The sequence below is a fragment of the Lissotriton helveticus genome, chromosome 10 (assembly GCF_964261635.1).
Source record: "Lissotriton helveticus chromosome 10, aLisHel1.1, whole genome shotgun sequence".
Lineage (NCBI taxonomy): Eukaryota > Metazoa > Chordata > Amphibia > Caudata > Salamandridae > Lissotriton > Lissotriton helveticus.
In genome coordinates, this window is record NC_136071.1 from 555373099 (window position 1) to 555392581 (window position 19483).

Here is a 19483-nt window from a genome sequence, read left to right on the forward strand (position 1 = left end):
TAAGGGAATTAAAATTACTACACACAGCCAAGTATCAAGTATTTTTTTTACCGCAACCTGTGAATGCATATCCACAACCCACCAAGTTTTTAACTTTTTTCATCTTCTATACTACGTTAGTTTTATGTTACTTTGATATATTTTGCTTTACGGACTCTGAAGGCTTCATGAATACAACTGTTCACTTTAGCTGGCATAGACAAACTGAGCAAGCAATCATTACTATGTTGATATATTTGGCTAGCTTATAGCATACATACCTTCAGAGATACGTATGAAGAAAATAATAAAAGTGTTTGAAATAATCACAACTTTTTCAAGGTAAGCACAGAACTATCAAAAAGATACATCTACAGCAATCAAGGTATTTTAACCAATTTATGAAGTTAGCAGACGGGTCAGGAGTGTATACACAATTTTACAATTTTATAGTGAAAAATTTACAATTTAGTCACATTTTTAGATCGCTCAGCAGTTGGACTTGGGCTATGCATGTACAGGGAAAATAAGTAACACATTTAAAAAATATATATAAAAATCCCATCTTTGGCAAGGGTTCCTTCAAAATCTTCTTAACAGTACCCGTCAACTGCCAGCTACAGGTATACGATCTGCTCTTCCTATGCTTGCTGAGGTGGAATAAATTCTCCTTTTTAAGTCTGGCTTGATAATGCAATTTGTGACAGACATTATGTGATGCACAAAGGAGACCTTTCTTGAATACTACAGAAAGGGACTGTGGCTCAGCCCAGATGTTGTTCAATAAGAGTAAAGGTTTTGATTTGTCAAGCGATAAGCTGCCACAAAAAAAGTGCTACTCTTCAAACAACTGTGATAATTTATTTATCCATCTGCTTCATTCAGACTCTTTATCAAGCAAAGCTATTGTGTTTGACCTTGAAGGTCAAACAAATGGACTGTCGTGCAATTAAACAACTTCTCCTAAATAGATAATGTTGGTATTTGTTCTTCTCTGGCTACCACGTGTGAAAGCCTATGCTCAATACAGTAGTTTTGAGTTGGGAAAGATGGCATGCCAAGGATGAGAGCTATAGGGATGAGAGCTATAGGAATGAGTGGCTTGGTAAGAAAGATTAAACCAGATGCCATAGAGCCGATCTGTTTTAATACACATAACAATGAAGGCACTAGGCCTCATTTATTTATTATGAAACACATATGTTTAAGCCAATACGCCTTTAAGGGTGTATTGCTACTGTACCATGCTAAGCATATAGACATGTATTTTTGTTACATCAAGTCTTATAGATTAACTTTGTAGGAAAGGATTTTGATATGGATCATCTCCTCGGACAAACCCTAGGGGGAGACGATTTGCACGGTAATAATTGCTGCTTAGTTTCTCTGTGAAAGGTCCGACATGTCTACTTTTGTCAGCCAGAATATTCTAACAAAATAAAATTAATATATACATAAAACAATGTGAAGAAAATAAATTGGGTCAAAAAATGCTGCTCACAGGCCATTAAATCCAATGCAATACAGCCAATGACTGAAGCACTCCACTTGCATCCAAGATAACATTCAGCATGGAGAAATGGGCTGCCACTCTAGACATTGGCTCTAATGAAATAGGAGTAATGGCATTTTTCCTTGCTCATCCACCTGAAATTAAGTGTGCTTTAGTGCCAGTAGTGGTGGGCCAGCCCTCCAATTTTCGATTTTTTCCATTAATTTCTTTCCTTTTTATCTCTTGTTTTCACCATCTTTAGAGGATACTACAGCTTGCTTGCCATCCATTTGATTTGCGGTGCGCCACATCCCACGAGGCCACAACCTCTAGACCAAGCCTGTGGTGCAGTAATTCTGCCTATAGTTTTACCATTCCAGGAAGGCCAAAACATAGGGTCTAAACTTTGCAGCCATGCTGAAACGTTAAAACAACAAAACCCCATGTACAATATCATTGCAAGGCTGCCACCTGCTGCTAAGTTTAAATGTATTTTTTATTGCAAGCATATGTCTTCCATGTTTAGGTGGAAGCATGTTCTGTTTTTCTACTTTTATTCTTTTAATTTCCTTTGCATATGTTGTTGAATTTGTGTGCAAGTGTATTGTGGATGAATGTAAGAATGAGTCAGTGGGTGGATGACTGGACGCCTGAGTATGTGACTTATTGAAGGCCTAAACCCATCAGTGACTGAGGAGGCACTCATTTAAAATGCAAAAATGTGGTCGTAATGTACTCTGTTATTCAATATTCAAACAATATACATAATGTCTAACACATTAAATAAAACTCTGCGAGCAACACTGTAAATGGGCTCTGCCCCGGCCCTGAAATGAATGATGCAAAAATAGCTAGACAAATTTCCTAAACCAGCGTGCACTGCTGTGCTCCAAGGCTTCCAGTCTTCAAAAGTAGTCAATCTTAGAGAAGGGTTCGCTCCCACTTGATCAGCGCACGGCCACGATAGTGGCCATCCCGAAACCAGGCAAACCACCTACTGAATGCACCTCTTATCGGCCCATTTCCTTGCTGAACATTGAGGCAAAGATTTTGGCGAAGCTCCTAGCCAGTCGCCTCACTCAGCACCTGAGTACTCTGATACACCCCGATCAATCGGGCTTCATGCCACACAGGAGTACAGCTCTGAACCTGCGGAGAGTGCATGGGGTACTGGCGCGGGCGCATCGGCTATCGGACCCGGCTGTGATTCTATCGCTGGACGCCAAAATGGCGTTCGACATGGTAGAGTGGGAATACTTATTCGCGGTCTTGACCCGCATGGGCTTCGGTCCGAAATATCTTTCGTGGGTGCGGTTGCTCTACACGTCACCGATCGCGCAGGTGGCTGCGAATGGTCGTCTTTCGCCTCCATTCCCATTGGGGCGCGGAACTAGGCAGGGGTGCCCTCTGTCTCCCCTTCTTTTTGCATTGGTACTGGAGCCGTTGGCAATTCTGCTTAGGGCAACACCATTATTCCAAGGCATTGCCTGGGAGAGCGGCTGGGAAGACAAAGTCTCCTTATATGCGGACGATATGCTAATATACATGGTCAACCCAGCCGAGGGAGTCCCGGCCCTACTGGCGCTGTGCGATAGGCACGGCCAGGCGTCAGGGTACACCCTGAATTGGTCCAAGTCTATACTGTACGTACTTAAGGGCCCGAACCCACTTCTGCCTGACGACTGCCCCCTGACAGTGACAACCACCTCCTTTAAATATTTGGGAATTTTCGTTACCGCTGATGCCGCAGACTTTTATACTAAAAACCTGCTACCACCTCTTGTGCGCTTACGTGCAGACATAAAATACTGGGCGACTCTACCGTTAACCCTCCTTGGGCGAGCGGCACTGTATAAAATGATGGCACTCCCGAGGTTTCTGTATGTGCTGGAAAACTCTCCATATATAGTACACCAGCGATACTTTAAGCAGGTTGCTGCACTGATCTCCAGCTTGCTATGGAGCAATGGCCCAGCAAGGATAGCACAGGAAAAACTGGTGAAAAGCTGGTATGAGGGAGGGATTGCGTTACCCAATCTCCAGCTATATTATTGGGCATCCCAACTTAAAATAATTAATCATTGGATACACACCCCACGGGAGGACCCCGCATACAAGGCTGACTGGGCACAACTGGGGACAGACGGCATGCTTGCAGTATTGTACACTCCGTCGCGTGTGAGGGGCCTACTCGGCCCGACATTCCATACAGCGACACTATGGCACACAGCACAATCCAGACTGGGCTGGAGGGGGAAGATAACCAAGATGACGCCACTGTGGGACACTGCAGCGCTGGGTAACCTGCGGTCCTGTAAGGGCTTCACGCAATGGGACCGCATCGGGATCTCAGTGGTTGGAGACCTCTGGGACAAGGGCGAGGTGCTTCCATTTACGCAACTCCAACACCAATATAGCATGGGCTCCGCTGAGGCATTCCTATATGGGCAGATCAGACACGCTCTAATGCAGGCAATTCCACCTGAAACCACACTCCCTGACTCGTCACCCCTAGAGGACAGGTTGCTGACGGAATTTATGGAGCAAAAAGCGACCTCTCTCACTTATAAAAAACTGCTCAATAACCTGCCGGGGCCCACCCGGACACTTAAGGACCGGTGGGTTGAGGAACTTGGGGAGATGGATGACACGGAGTGGAACGAGGCCCTTGCATCACCACAAGAGGTGGGCATATCGGCAAGGTTTCGTTTGGTACAACTCAAGATCTTGCATCGCACCTACTACACCAGAACACTTCTCCACAAAATACACAGGGCGCCACACCCTTACTGCCTCAGGGGATGCGGGGAGGAAGGTACTCTGTTTCACACACTGTGGGAATGTCCTTGAATCCAAGAAGTGTGGAGACAGATCATGCGCACAGTCTCTCAGGCCATTGGAGTGTCGGTCCTACCTGTACCCCGTACATGCCTTTTGAACATCTGGGACCCTACTGACTTGAACAGGTATGGCCAGCTGTGGGTTACTTTAGCTGTGACCGTGGCGAAGCGTGATATCGCCCAAAAGTGGGGTGCCCCGGACCTACCTACGGTGGCTGGCTGGACCAGATATATGGACCTCCTGATGGTGAAGGAAAGGGCAGTTTATGTGTTACGGGCCTGCCCCCGTAAATGGAATAAGATTTGGTTGCCGTGGAATAAGTATAGGGGAGAGCCGTGTGCACCCTTACCGGAGGGTGAGGATTCGGACTCCGATGAGGACGATGAATAAACTGTATGGGTGCGTGCACTATGCATGGGGGTATGTGGGGAGGGACCGGGTGATGTAGCCTACCGTTGACTGTGAGACTATATACTTCATTGTCGAGTGACGACTTTAGTTGGGTTCTATAGTTTCTTTTGTTGTTTGCTATACGTTGCAATTGTTAGGGTCAAGTGATTAAGCCTATTAATACTCTGCCTCACCGTTACCATCAGGGTATGGAGCTGAACGCTTTCTATGTAGTATTTGCCTCTGACAATCTCATGCCATACTCAAGATGTCAAACGATATATGTTGTATTACGATCTATCTTGTCATTTGTTCCTACTTATGCAAACAATAATCTCCGAACGTGCAATGTATATGTTATTGGAATTATGTATCCTGTATTCCTGACAATAAAGTTTTATAAAAAAAAAAAAAAGTAGTCAATCTTAAATCAAAATCCAAACTCGACATAACAGTTGGTGTTTTTAATCTAGTAGATTGTAGAAATAAACAATACATCACAAATGTTGACACCACACTTGTAACTGTAGTTGAAAAAAAGCATGTATTTTTTTCTCTCAACACTGTGTCCACAAAGGCCATGCACAGATCCCAATGCAATTCTGGTATAATACCCTTCATCAGGCGTAACTGGAAGAATAAAAAAACAGAACAACCAATTTTACAACGAGAACAGGCATTTTTCCTTTTTAATGGGATTCTTGAAGAATGTTGAACCAAGCGTGATCTAATAGACGTGGGTCACAGCTTTTTCTTCCTGGTGTATACACGTTTTTATGTTGGTAACAGGTTGCACCTTGAGATTGAACAAGGCCTGTTAATTTGAGTTTGGACTGCGATTTAAGATGGACAACTTTTGAACACTGGAAGCCTAAGTGCACATCAGTGAACGTTGGTTCTAGGATATCGGTTCTAGCTACGTTTGCAGCTTTCCTTTAAAAGCCAGACCTACTGGCTTTCCTAAAGCTTGTTCCTGAAGCAGGCAACATTTATAGCTTTCACATCTTTGTCCAGAGCTTGAGCAAAGTCACAGCATACATGAATAAATCAGCCAGCCAACCCAGAGATTAAAGTAGCTTGGCGGGGGTGGGATAAACACATGTTCGCCTGCAGTACTCTAGCAACAGACTGCAAGAGAAAACCACTAATACACACAAATAATAGGGTACTGTAGGCAGTTCAGAAAATCTTGATTCCTTGAAATGATCGGTCAGGACCTTGATGGATGAACTACTTGCTGGCAACTCAAGGCTAGATGGACAGCTGTTTGACTGCTAAGGACTAATAGCAGACAGTTTACCCTAAATTGATTAGAATCAATAGTTAGCCGTACCAGCGTGCTCTTCCTAATTTGGTCCTGCCCTATGATCATACCAAAGCGTACACTTTGATCAGTACTATTCTTAGACCTAGAGGCAACACCACCGAGGCAACGCAATTATTTTTTGAAAAACATATTTTTATCATTGTAAAAGGCACGTAACAAAACAATCATTATTAAAGAATGTTATCAGTAAAACGTTTCCACTACAACCTGTCTTGTAAAAATTATCAAGTACACCAATCCACCAAAATCAAATGTTGAAGAAGGCAGTCGAGAATGCCACTAAACATACAAGAAAGGGAGCAATAAGGAAAATCAAAGATTTGGAGAGTAAACGCAACCCCAACAAACAAAAGTGCTTGACAGATAAGTGCCACGAAAATGGAACCATGAATAAAACTGAGAAAATATTGAAATCAATTGAGTTGTAGGGATATTAGCTTAGCTCTGAATTACAATTAAATTGTTTGTCACATGAAATGTTTTCCGAAACAAACAGTTTTTCTTCATGAATCAGCACCTAGAAGAACATATTCCACAAAATGTGACAAGAAAAAAAAGAAGATCACAGCTAATCAGACTCCAGATGCCTTCTTGCATACAAAACACAGTTGGCAAAGAGTTGGCAGTAAGTAAAGTACATTTATTTGTTGATTAATTAAAATCATTACAAAAAAGAACATATCAAGCACAAAGTCTGATTGAACATATACGGATACAATGCCTTAACTTAAGTTGATGAACATTTGTTTAACCATTTTCCAGTTAGAGACTAAAGTGCATTATGCTAGCAGCAAATATTGACCGTTTGTCAATAGCAGTCAACAATGACTGAGTAAAGTGCAATGTGCTCACGGCACCAAAACTAATGTGCATTGTGCTAGCAGCAAATATTAACAGGCAAAGAGTTGTCAGATAAACAGCACTCCTGCACCATAGAAACATACATCACAAACCATTTAAATTGTCACCTTAACCATTTCATGCCTTCAAGACTTCGTGGCCTATTTACCTGGAAAGTGGTGTTGTTTAAAAACAAAATGTGCATAGGCCAGAAAACAAAAAAGAAGCATGGTCTCAACGAAAGGTAAATGTGTCCTTCAGCACATCCATTCATGCATATAAAACCCTTAAAAGCTCCTTACAGTAACCATCTTCAGCCATTACTAGACATTTAACAAATCTCTATTCAAACTACACCAAACAAACACACCCGAAAGATGGAAATCTGAGGCCATATGACAGGACAGTCTAGATTAAAAACCGAGACAAAGCCATACTAATTGCAGAAACACCAAACCAGGACGGATAATGTACCAACTACGTGGCTGTGATCCTCTTAAATCAACCTCCAATAACACTTTTCACCTTGGTCACTATAAACACCTCTACTAATGTCCTGGATTTACATTAAAATTACTTCTCAACATTCAACTTCTGCAAAGTCTTTAACCTCGAACCCAATCCTTAGACAAACAACCCCACAAGCAGGGCACTTCACACTCACAATATGAACCTTCGTTTGAGGAAACGAAGTTATGTTATGTTATGTTAAGTTAATTTATTAGGCGCACAGATGCTCCAGCGAAGGAGCGTCCTGGCGCCCGCCAGGTAGCAACACAACACAACAGAAAAAGAAAAGTACATGAAAACTAAGGAAACCAAAAAGTTTTTACAGCCCGTCGGAAGGAGAGCAGATCCCCAAGGGCACGAATCTCAAAGGGAAGGGAATTCCATAACACGGCGGCACGCACTTGAAAGGAACGGCCGCCGGCCCGGCAGCGCTTAAACCGGGGGACAACAGCAAGTTCCAGGTCAGAGGATCTTAGAGCACGGCCCGGAATGTAACGAGACAGAAGGTGGGAAAGGATCAAGGCAGGTGATCCCTTGACGATCTTATAGGCAACACAAAGGACCTTAAACTAGATCCTTCGATCGATCGGAAGCCAGTGCAACGAGCGCAGAGTATTAGTTGTAGAGCATTTAAAGTTCCCTTTAAATGAAAGCCAGGGCTGTGCAACTTTAGTCCAGGTGGGTCAGATGCAGGTCACATGTCTTGGTTACTCACTATGTAAATGATTTCCATCTAGGTTCCTATGTTCACATGTATTTTAACTTGGATAGGTGAAACTCTAACCTGAGTCTGGCCCCTCATTGATACCTCTGGTGTTAGCTGTAAAAGTGAACACAGTCAGTCAAATCACTTTATTCGATACTCAAATTATTAACCCCTTGCATGCTGATGACGGAACCGCTCCGTCATCAGCTGCGGGTGCGCTGTGCTGATGACGGAGCGGTTCCGTCATGGCCCGCTCGCCGCTCATGCGCGGCGCAAATTCCGCGCCTGCGCTGAGCGTTCTATTGAGCGGGGCGGGCCATGACGGAACCGCTCTGTCACAAGCACAGCGCAACCGATGCTGGTGACGGAGCGGTTCCGTCACCAGCATGCGCCCGCTGCATTTCCGCCCCGCCCCCTTTGCACTGCGGCGGAATAGCCGCCGCAGTAAAGGGGTTAAGATCATAAAAGTACAAAAAGCACAATATAAAATATACAATCCAAGGAATACAACTTCCATGATTCAAATGGTAACAGTGATTTATTTAAAACAGTAGATTTAAAAACAAGGCAAGTTCATAATTCATAGGATGAAGTGGTCCAGTCGCCTAGTCCTCCATGAGAGGAGAAGATATGAGGCCACAGTAAAACATACTAATTTATTAGATAATTGTAAAAAGTACAGGGCCGGGAGGCACTGAGAAAATGGTATTTGTGCATAAACAGCCATATAAATCTTTTGCAGTGCATCTTATAAAATGTACAGAAAAAGAGAAGGTGTAAATTTGATTGAGGGGAGGAGCCATCACAAGGACAGGGTGGAAGCCCCGTTATAGAGTAAATACCAGCTGGAAAAGAAAGCATACACACTCACATTATGTGTCAATAACCGGCCTGCAGTGTTAGCAGTGTCCTGTAGTGTCCCACTTAATATACTGTGTTTGTGAAACTACTTTGTAATTGAGTATATTAGTGCTAAATCAATCCCTACTGTGCATCTCGCATCCGCCCAGTCAACTCCACGAGTAACAAAAGTATAAAACACATTTTATACGTCTCTGAAAAGGATACGAGCTTGTAGGACACAGCCAAATCATTTAGACAGATAACATTTTGATTCTTCGACCGGTCTCGTCTTCACAAAGAAAGACTTGTCAAAGGTTTGGAACCGCCATGAATGGCAACTGTGTTCCCGCCCAGAGACGCCTACAGGACAAGGTGTGCTTTATGAAAGCAATCAAACGAAGAGAACGCAGATGCTCCAGGGGGCAGAATACCTGAGGAGAACACTGAAAAATACACTAATTTGTGTACGCTGGCCTCTCTGTAAAAGGTTCTCTGTTCTTTTAGAATTGATTACCGTGTTGTAATAACCAAACGGCTCTTCGGGCAAGACCCACCTTGCAATCCTGAAAAGACAGTGGCGCAGTTTATGCTGCCACAAACATGCAAGTCTTCAGAATGTGACGAGAAAAAGGTGCCAATCAAGCATCTACCTGGTGACAATAAAACTTCTACCCGGTGACCACATCCTCACCTGGACCACCAAGAGCTTCGCTGTTTTTGTTCTCAATTTCAATTTCTTTCAGCACTTCGGTCAGGGCTTCCCATTTGGGGTTGCTTTCCAGTACCAATTCCTTTTTTCCATCTAGAGAAAAGATGCCGGTTAATATGCATTAATCATCACGAGTATGGATTTTCATGAATACTTGTAACACATCTGGCTTTAAAACCCAATTTGAAAAACATTGACTGCATTATGTGTTAGGTGTTATAAAATTATTTTGTGCTAAATACGTTTCTGCCATGTTTACTGAAAGACGCAGAAACGAATAATCGAACAAAAGACAGGCAAAATATTTTAAGCAACGAATATTCTTCATCTTGTTTATATTTATTTTCTGATCCTGAAACTAATATTCTCTGTCAGCTACTGTTTGAAACAAAGACACTGGTGCCTGTGAGGATTATGTGACAAAAAGAAGATGTAACATAGGCGTAACAGTGGTTCACTTTTGAAGGCAAATTAGCATTTAGATGTAGCAAAAACATGATCAGGTGTTTAACCATACTTTAACACTTGAAACTATTCTTCACAGTCTTGCAGGAACTGGGTCGAAACCCAAAATATGCTTGCTTGTTGAAGTAAAATGCATTTATGCCGCAGACCATGAGAAAACAACACATTTTAAAAGTTAGCGATCATAACAATAATATTAACAATAACGAAAATTATTCTTAAAATGTGCTCTCGTGACCGCACAGAAGTGTTAGCAAGAGCTGTACATAACAATTTTTGGCCAAAATTGATGTAAATGGGCAAAAAAAGTAATCTTTTTAAGAACGACAATTCAAAAGCTAAGAACTCACTTTATGATACCCACACACAGTAAAAGTGCACAATAAGATTATGGCCATGCCTCCACAAGGGCAAGCTGCCTTGCCAGCAGGAAAAAAATGAACCAACAAACTTTTTTTTGTATATAAATTCAGTGAGCCTCCTGACCCGACCCTTTGCCTGATGGAAACTGGGCCTGTGCCGGAAGGAAAGCAGTGAGTAATCTAATAAGGTGTGATAGGGGTACAATGGCCGTGGCTGGAGAGGAACAAGGCACTGCAGCAGGTGTGCCATTAAATCTAATCTTTTGATTGGTGGCGAGGAGGCATCAGAGAGGCTGCACTGACTCCCTTACATTTTCTGTAACTTATTACACTCCGCCGGAAGTGGAAAGTTTGAATCTACATAGCAGGCTTCAGCTAAAACCCCCTTCGTGCAAGAACTACACAATGACCCATAAAACTAAAGAGCGAGAACATAAAAGTTTTAGACTGGGCCTTGTGTCAGATTTAACCATCTGGCTACCCCTCTGATGCATGATCCCTCGTCAATTCAACTTACTATGTGTTGGCCTCAAAGGCATGGCAGATACTTATTAACTTTGATTCTTCTTTTGCTATAAAAGTGAGTGGCAAGTACCCACAATGTCTATGGCCGATGTTGTGTTCACACTGGTCATGTGTTCCGAGTCTTCTGAGAGAGGCTCCGTACCAGTAAGTAAACAAGCATTGGAAATGCAATAGGTCTCGCAATAGAATAGTTAGACATTTTTCTTTTTGCAAATGGAAGAGTGGCGTTGCGTGGATGAGTGGCGTTGCGTGGATGAGTGGCGTGTGTGAGTGGCGTTGCGTGTGTGAGTGGCGTTGCGTGTGTGAGTGGCGTAGCGTGTGTGAGTGGCGTTGCGTGTGTGAGTGGCGTTGCGTGTGTGAGTGGCGTTGCGTGTGTGAAGGATTGGTAGTGCGGGCACTGCTGCTTGGGGTATCTGCGAGATTTGTGTAAGTAAATGGAGAGGGGGGAGAGAGTTGTAAGAGAGAGTGAAAGAGGCAGAATCGTTGAGAGGAAAAGAAAGTGCGAATCTGTAAGCTGAGAGATGTGGCATAACAGAAGGATTGGTAGTGCGGGCACTGCTGCTTGGGGTATCTGCGAGATTTGTGTAAGTAAATGGAGAGGGGGGAGAGAGTTGTAAGAGAGAGTGAAAGAGGCAGAATCGTTGAGAGGAAAAGAAAGTGCGAATCTGTAAGCTGGGAGATGTGGCATAACAGAAGGATTGGTAGTGCGGGCACTGCTGCTTGGGGTATCTGCGAGATTTGTGTAAGTTAATGGAGAGGGGGGAGAGAGTTGGAAGAGAGAGTGAAAGAGGCAGAAACGTGGAGAGTAAAAGAAAGAGCGAAGGAATATGTAAGCTGAGAGATGTGGCATAACAGAAGGATTGGTAGTGCGGGCACTGCTGCTTGGGGTATCTGCGAGATTTGTGTAAGTAAATGGAGAGGGGGGAGAGAGTTGGAAGAGAGTGAAAGAGGCAGAAACGTGGAGAGTAAAAGAAAGAGCGAAGGAATCTGTAAGCTGAGAGATGTGGCATAACAGAAGGATTGGTAGTGCGGGCACTGCTGCTTGGGGTATCTGCGAGATTTGTGTAAGTAAATGGAGAGGGGGGAGAGAGTTGGAAGAGAGAGTGAAAGAGGCAGAAACGTGGAGAGTAAAAGAAAGAGCGAAGGAATATGTAAGCTGAGAGATGTGGCATAACAGAAGGATTGGTAGTGCGGGCACTGCTGCTTAGGGTTTCTGCGAGATTTGTGTAAGTAAATGGAGAGGGGGGAGAGAGTTGGAAGAGAGAGTGAAAGAGGCAGAAACGTGGAGAGTAAAAGAGAGCGAAGGAATATGTAAGCTGAGAGATGTGGCATAACAGAAGGATTGGTAGTGCGGGCACTGCTGCTTGGGGTATCTGCGAGATTTGTGTAAGTAAATGGAGAGGGGGGAGAGAGTTGGAAGAGAGAGTGAAAGAGGCAGAAACGTGGAGAGTAAAAGAAAGAGCGAAGGAATATGTAAGCTGAGAGATGTGGCATAACAGAAGGATTGGTAGTGCGGGCACTGCTGCTTAGGGTTTCTGCGAGATTTGTGTAAGTAAATGGAGAGGGGGGAGAGAGTTGGAAGAGAGAGTGAAAGAGGCAGAAACGTGGAGAGTAAAAGAAAGAGCGAAGGAATATGTAAGCTGAGAGATGTGGCATAACAGAAGGATTGGTAGTGAGGCAGCTTGGGGTATCTGCGAGATTTGTGTAAGTAAATGGAGAGGGGGGAGAGAGTTGGAAGAGAGAGTGAAAGAGGCAGAAACGTGGAGAGTAAAAGAAAGAGAGAAGGAATCTGTAAGCTAAGAGATGTGGCATAACAGAAGGATTGGTAGTGCGGGCACTGCTGCTTGGGGTATCTGCGAGATTTGTGTAAGTAAATGGAGAGGGGGGAGAGAGTTGGAAGAGAGAGTGAAAGAGGCAGAAACGTGGAGAGTAAAAGAAAGAGCGAAGGAATCTGTAAGCTAAGAGATGTGGCATAACAGAAGGATTGGTAGTGCGGGCACTGCTGCTTGGGGTATCTGCGAGATTTGTGTAAGTAAATGGAGAGGGGGGAGAGAGTTGGAAGAGAGAGTGAAAGAGGCAGAAACGTGGAGAGTAAAAGAAAGAGCGAAGGAATCTGTAAGCTAAGAGATGTGGCATAACAGAAGGATTGGTAGTGCGGGCACTGCTGCTTGGGGTATCTGCGAGATTTGTGTAAGTAAATGGAGAGGGGGGAGAGAGTTGGAAGAGAGAGTGAAAGAGGCAGAAACGTGGAGAGTAAAAGAAAGAGCGAAGGAATCTGTAAGCTGAGAGATGTGGCATAACAGAAGGATTGGTAGTGCGGGCACTGCTGCTTGGGGTATCTGCGAGATTTGTGTAAGAAAATGGAGAGGGGGGAGAGAGTTGGAAGAGAGAGTGAAAGAGGCAGAAACTTGGAGAGTAAAAGAAAGAGCGAAGGAATATGTAAGCTGAGAGATGTGGCATAACAGAAGGATTGGTAGTGCGGGCACTGCTGCTTGGGGTATCTGCGAGATTTGTGTAAGTAAATGGAGAGGGGGGAGAGAGTTGGAAGAGAGAGTGAAAGAGGCAGAAACGTGGAGAGTAAAAGAAAGAGCGAAGGAATATGTAAGCTGAGAGATGTGGCATAACAGAAGGATTGGTAGTGCGGGCACTGCTGCTTGGGGTATCTGCGAGATTTGTGTAAGTAAATGGAGAGGGGGGAGAGAGTTGGAAGAGAGTGAAAGAGGCAGAAACGTGGAGAGTAAAAGAAAGAGCGAAGGACTATGTAAGCTGAGAGATGTGGCATAACAGAAGGCTTGGTAGTGCGGGCACTGCTGCTTGTGGTATCTGCGAGATTTGTGTAAGTAAATGGAGAGGGGGGAGAGAGTTGTAAGAGAGAGTGAAAGAGGCAGAAACGTTGATAGGAAAAGAAAGTGCGAATCTGTAAGCTGGGAGATGTGGCATAACAGAAGGATTGGTAGTGCGGGCACTGCTGCTTGGGGTATCTGCGAGATTTGTGTAAGTAAATGGAGAGGGGGGAGAGAGTTGGAAGAGAGAGTGAAAGAGGCAGAAACGTGGAGAGTAAAAGAAAGAGCGAAGGAATATGTAAGCTGAGAGATGTGGCATAACAGAAGGATTGGTAGTGCGGGCACTGCTGCTTAGGGTTTCTGCGAGATTTGTGTAAGTAAATGGAGAGGGGGGAGAGAGTTGGAAGAGAGAGTGAAAGAGGCTGGGACTGGCTGTATGTGGTATATAGGGGAATTGTGGTGTGTAAGGGAATTGTGTTGTGGAGTGCAATGATCTGGTCACTTGTGGTCAATGCGATAATAACTGTATAAAAGACAGCTGCAGCGTGGGAGAAAGGCAGCATTTCACAGATGCCTGTGTGTATTATATACATCTGGGCAACAGGGAAAAACAAGGCTGAATCACCACTCAATCAATAATGCAATAGCTCTGCCGCTGCATTGTCCCCTTCAGACTCCTGAGGAAATCCTGGGGCAGGTTGAATCCCCGGTAGGGCTCTGGGCATCAGCCACATCACGCAGCCTAGTGTGGATTTCCCCCACAGGATTCTGGTATTGGGGCTGGGGGACTGCAAAACTGGTTGTCCATCTGCTGAGAGAACTACAATGTCCAAGGACAGACGGCACAGTCAGGGAAGGAATGCAAAGAATTCACAGGAAGAGGAACTAGGAAAGGCGGTGGGAGAGAGAAAAGGAAGATGGGGGGGGGAGGAAGAGGACAAGAGAGAAAGGAGCAGAAGAGGCGAAGAGGAGAAGCATTAGGGAGAGGAAGGTGGGCAAGAGGAGGAAGAGGAAAGGAGAGAAAGGAAGAGAAGAGGGGAGCAGCGAAAGTGAAATGGGGGAAGGAAGAATTAGAGCAGGAATGGGGAGAGGGGGTGAGTGAGTGCTGGAGCATAGACAGAATGAGAACAGAAGTAGATATTACTAGAGTGGGGGGTGAAAGGCGGTGGAGAGCAAGAGATCACGGTAGTAACGAATGAGTAAAGAAAGGACGGGCGGAGAGAGCTGCAATAAATGCAAGCAAGAAAGAAAGTGGGGCAGATGCAGGGTACGGATCTGGGACAGGCAGGAGACTGCAAAGTCTGAGAAGAAAAGAGAAGTGTGGAGAGAAAAAAATTGTACACGCCAACGTGATGTGTAATTGTAAAGCACATGTCCCCCCTTTGTGGTATCTTGGTGCTTAAAATATAGGTGTTCAATGAAACATAAGGTTGATTAAAAAAAAGGAACATTGAGGTATAAGAATTAAAGAGTCAGCGATCTGACTAAGACGTGAATCTGTGGCACTGGGAAAAACATTCCTGAGTTTGAAAATTAGGCCACTGAGCCATCAGACATCGGGAAAGATATACACAGAAGCGAGACAGGAAGAAGAGACCATCAAACGCATGTCACTGAGAGACTACCATCACAAAACTCCTCAAGCAAGGACACATGAGGTCACTTACGAGCGCCGAGATGGACTGCGGAGACTGGCACTCAGTGAAAATTGTCCTGCTTTCTGCTGCATGACCACTAGTCACAATCTCACACCGTGTAGACTCCACAGCAACGAAAACAAGCCAGAAACTAGAAAGATATTTGTAAAGACAATGTGTGCATTGCAAACATGTAATTTGCATAAAGCACACCACACAGCAGTTTTTTTTCTGAGCACTGTGTACTGCAGACCCCTTGAAGAAAGCCCCGGGCATTGAAGAACGCACAGGGCAAATGTGCCCTGTCAAGCGCAAGCCTTTAACTCTGCCCTGGCTAAGCAGAGTCGGGTAGGTACCGCAGAGAGGGAGCACCGTCAATGAATGGCGAGTGTCGCCCTGCTCGGATGCCACCAGCAGTGAACCGGATGCAAGCAGCGGTAAACCGGTAGCTTACAGTGGCTTACTTATCTTATCTTCGTCTATGCTGGGGTGAGACCTTAAAAGCAGAGGTAATTAAAGAGCGAAAGATGGGTAGCTGCAAGCAGGAACGGCGTGAAGAGAAGTTGTGTGATGATGCAACATGCACAAGGCGGGCAGGGGAGGGGGTGGGTAGCTGCAAGCAGGAACGGCGTGAAGAGAAGTTGTGTGATGATGCAACATGCACAAGGCGGGCAGGGGAGGGGGCGGAGCGGGGAGAGCGGCATGTGGGTGTTAAGAAGCCGGGCCTTTGAAGTGAAGCTAAGCTTCACTTCAAAAGGTGTCGGAGGAATGCGGCTGAGGGAACAGACGGCGATTGCGGCTGTGCACGCGCTTTTAAGCTCAATGCACATGCGCATTGAGCTTAAAAGTCACGGGCACTGCAAGGAATCGCCACGATTCCTTGCTTCTTAGTTAAAGGTTGTTTAAGCCGCAATAGGCTCGCAAGCTCGATGCGCATGGAGACCTAAAAATGCATCTCTACATACGGCTACACAAACAGGCGTATGCATGGCTCTCTATGGGTTAACCTTGACCAGAACAAAAATGGACCACAAAACTCAAACAGCTGCAGAAGATTGAAAAATGGTAACTTTGAAGCACTTATTAGTGGCAATGACAAGGAGTCTCTCACCCCTCAGAAAGGGGGCATCTACTTGTTGATGCAGAAGGCACTACTTCAAATACATGAAAAATATCCAAGTTCTAGGTTTCCAAATGTTGTCTACTCTCTAAAGAACCTATTCACGGAGGCGAAGACTGCCTGAGTTTGCGGATGTTCCCGAGAGGCAGTCCAGGTGGGCAGGCACTGAACCAAATGCATGTTTATCCAAATTTTTCTCAGCTGAAATAAATCCACCTCAGATTGGCAAATTTCTGCCAAAAGTAACAGAAGAGGCAACAAGTGAAGGGTACATCATAGAACCACCCCCACAAATATAAAGGCATGCCAGAGGCTGAAGCCAGAGGGGGGGCAACTTAGTCACGATCAACTGCATATTGAACAGCAAGTGGCAGTACTTGACCCTGCAGACTGCGGGTCACCAATACCATCAAGACCCTCAATCTACTGACAGATGCATTTAATGAACCAAACTTTGAGAATACTGTAGATACAAAACGCCTGCCTTGGAATTTAGGAAGTCAAGCATCTGGATTTCAAACATTTAGACATAAAATATCTGTTCTCAGGTGCTCCTGCTGTTAGGAGCTGAAAAGACCCGGCTTACTTAACATCTTTGAATCGATTCCTGGTTTATGACTGTTAAAAATAATGTTAAGCAAGTGGAAGTTCAGAAGAATATCGATTGGGATTGTGGCTGGTTTACTACAGCATGCTTAATTTACAGCTTGTAATAAACAGAGTAGTTTTGGACATTAACTGCCTATGAATTATGGCTGTATATGTCATTCCCTATTTCCCAGTGGTTAGTGGTCATCCTCCTGGAACAGAGTCAGGAAATGCCTCCTAGAGCATAGAATGTCTCACCTTTTCGCCCCTTGAGAAGCTTTGTGCTATCTCGTAGCAGAAAAAAATTGACATAAAAAAACGAATTACATAAGATTAGATGGTACAAGAATGGTAAACAAAATGTATAGGAAGGTTATAGATGTGGATTTTGTGACCCAGCCACCAGAGACGTCCTAGCCCTAGTTACATGCAGCCCTAACTGGGTAAACAAGGGGCTCTGCCACTAGGGGGCGTGGCTACGGCGCCTGACGGGATGGCCGCTTGACGTGGGACCTCCACTACACCGGGACGACCTTTTCTTCTTTACTGGTCTAACTGGCGTCTTTTACGGTGCTGTACGCCGGAATCCTCCCCCGGAATGTAAGGAGTCTAATTTGCTGCTTTTTCCTGCTGCCGCACGACCTTCTTCACTCTGTAGTGAGCCGCGGTCCGTCTCCCTCACAGCGGAGGCGGCCGCCGCCATCTTCTGCCTCGGAATGCTGCTGCCCGCTCTCATAGTGCGCTTGTGAACCTGGCGCTTGCCGTCATTCCCTGCATCAGCGGTCTGTGTTCTACATTACTATGAGGTAATCTCCGCCTCCAGCAATTATAAGAATAACAGCTGCGGTCCGCTTTGTCTTTACTGAAAGGATGGTTCCCGCCTTTTTCTTTTAACCACGAAGGTTTGCCGCCTGCATTCTGTCTGCGATACTGCCCCAGAGCTGTCTGATTTGAGGCACTTCTCATCTTTTCCTGTGTTGGTGCTGCAATGCTTCTTAACCCTGCGGCCTGTCCCAGGCTACTTTCCTCACGCTGAGGACGACTGGCGCCTTCTACAATGTCTCTTCACACATGATATATTGTTCAGCGCCGCCACCTCACTTCTTCAATTCCTGGGTACCTATATTTGCCGCTCTCATCAAAATCTTCAGTGCTGTTGGTACACTCATGCTTTAATGTGCTTTATAGTGAATTTGATAACTGAGGAGCCTGCTGTTTTTTGAACTTGCATCTAGTTTATGCTGTGAGCTGCTTGTACTTCCTATCTCACCTTCATGTTGCCTCCAGCCCGGTGACTTGTCTCCTTTAATACTTCTGGATGCTTACTGTCTTGAATATATTGCCATTTTGGTGTCTCCTTTTCCTGCGCTTTCCACATACTTCTTTTTTGCTGCCTTTGCTGCCTTACTGGAATTGATTTGCTTGCCCTTCCCCTTGCTTGGTTTAGTGACTTATGGGCAGACTGCGTCAACCCAAATTTGTTTTTATACCTTCAAGAACCTCGCAAAGCTCTACATCTGTGGCCTCTACTACGTCCACCAACGTCACGTCAATGGCTAGCACTGCTCCAAATCGCCCTTCTTCTTCTGCTCAAGCTTCGTCATCTAAGACTTCGCCTCCAGTTCCTTCCTCGAAACGCCTTAAGCAGGACTCTCCACCTCCAGATAAGCCTTCATCTCCCATTTCCATGGAACTTATTTTACAGGAGATTAGAGCTTTGCGTCCCTTTGTGGAGGATACTAGGAGTGACATGCAGCTTTTGAAAGAAAAATGGGCATCTACGGACGATAGAATATCTTCCGTGGAGCAACAGGTTCTGGACATTCCCCCACAGGCTCAACGCATTGCCGCCTTACGGAAGTGTCAGTCCTGGCTCTGCAGCAGCATACTGAAGACTTGGAAAACAGGAACAGACTCAACAACCTTCGTATTTATGGTCTTCCGGAGGCTTTGGAAGGGGACGACCCTGTTGCGTTCTTTACTTCCTTCCTCCGTAAGCTCTTAGATTTGCCTTTTTCCAACTCTCTATCAATCCAGAGCGCGCATACACTTGGTCCCAGATCTTCTACGTCTTCTAAGCCCCGAGGAGTTATCATCCTGTTCCTGAACTTCACTGATCTTCTCACTGTTCTATCTGCAGCCCGAGCCAAGCGTAACGTCTCATGGTTGGGGCAGAGGGTGTTTCTTGCTCAGGATGTCTCCAATGCTACTGCCTACAGACGCAAAGAATTTCTTAATCTCCGTGCTCCATTGCGTTCTCTAGGTGCCCGCTATGGTCTGTTCCACCCCTGCATCTTTAAGGTTACCCATCAAAACCAGACATGGACCTTTCAAGACCCTGGAGAACTCAAGAACGTTATCCTGTT

At 45.0% G+C, this 19483-nt stretch overlaps 1 protein-coding gene across 2 annotated transcripts in view; it reads right to left on the bottom strand.

Moving 5' to 3' along the window:
* The window catches only part of ERCC4 (ERCC excision repair 4, endonuclease catalytic subunit), a 338934-nt gene that overhangs the window by 97327 nt on the left and 222124 nt on the right, over positions 1 to 19483 (bottom strand). For both annotated transcript variants that reach the window (XM_078663097.1, XM_078663096.1), the window contains exon 7: positions 9620 to 9730. In XM_078663097.1, coding sequence (XP_078519223.1) covers positions 9620 to 9730 — 111 coding nt within the window. The remainder of the gene's footprint in view (positions 1 to 9619; positions 9731 to 19483) is intronic.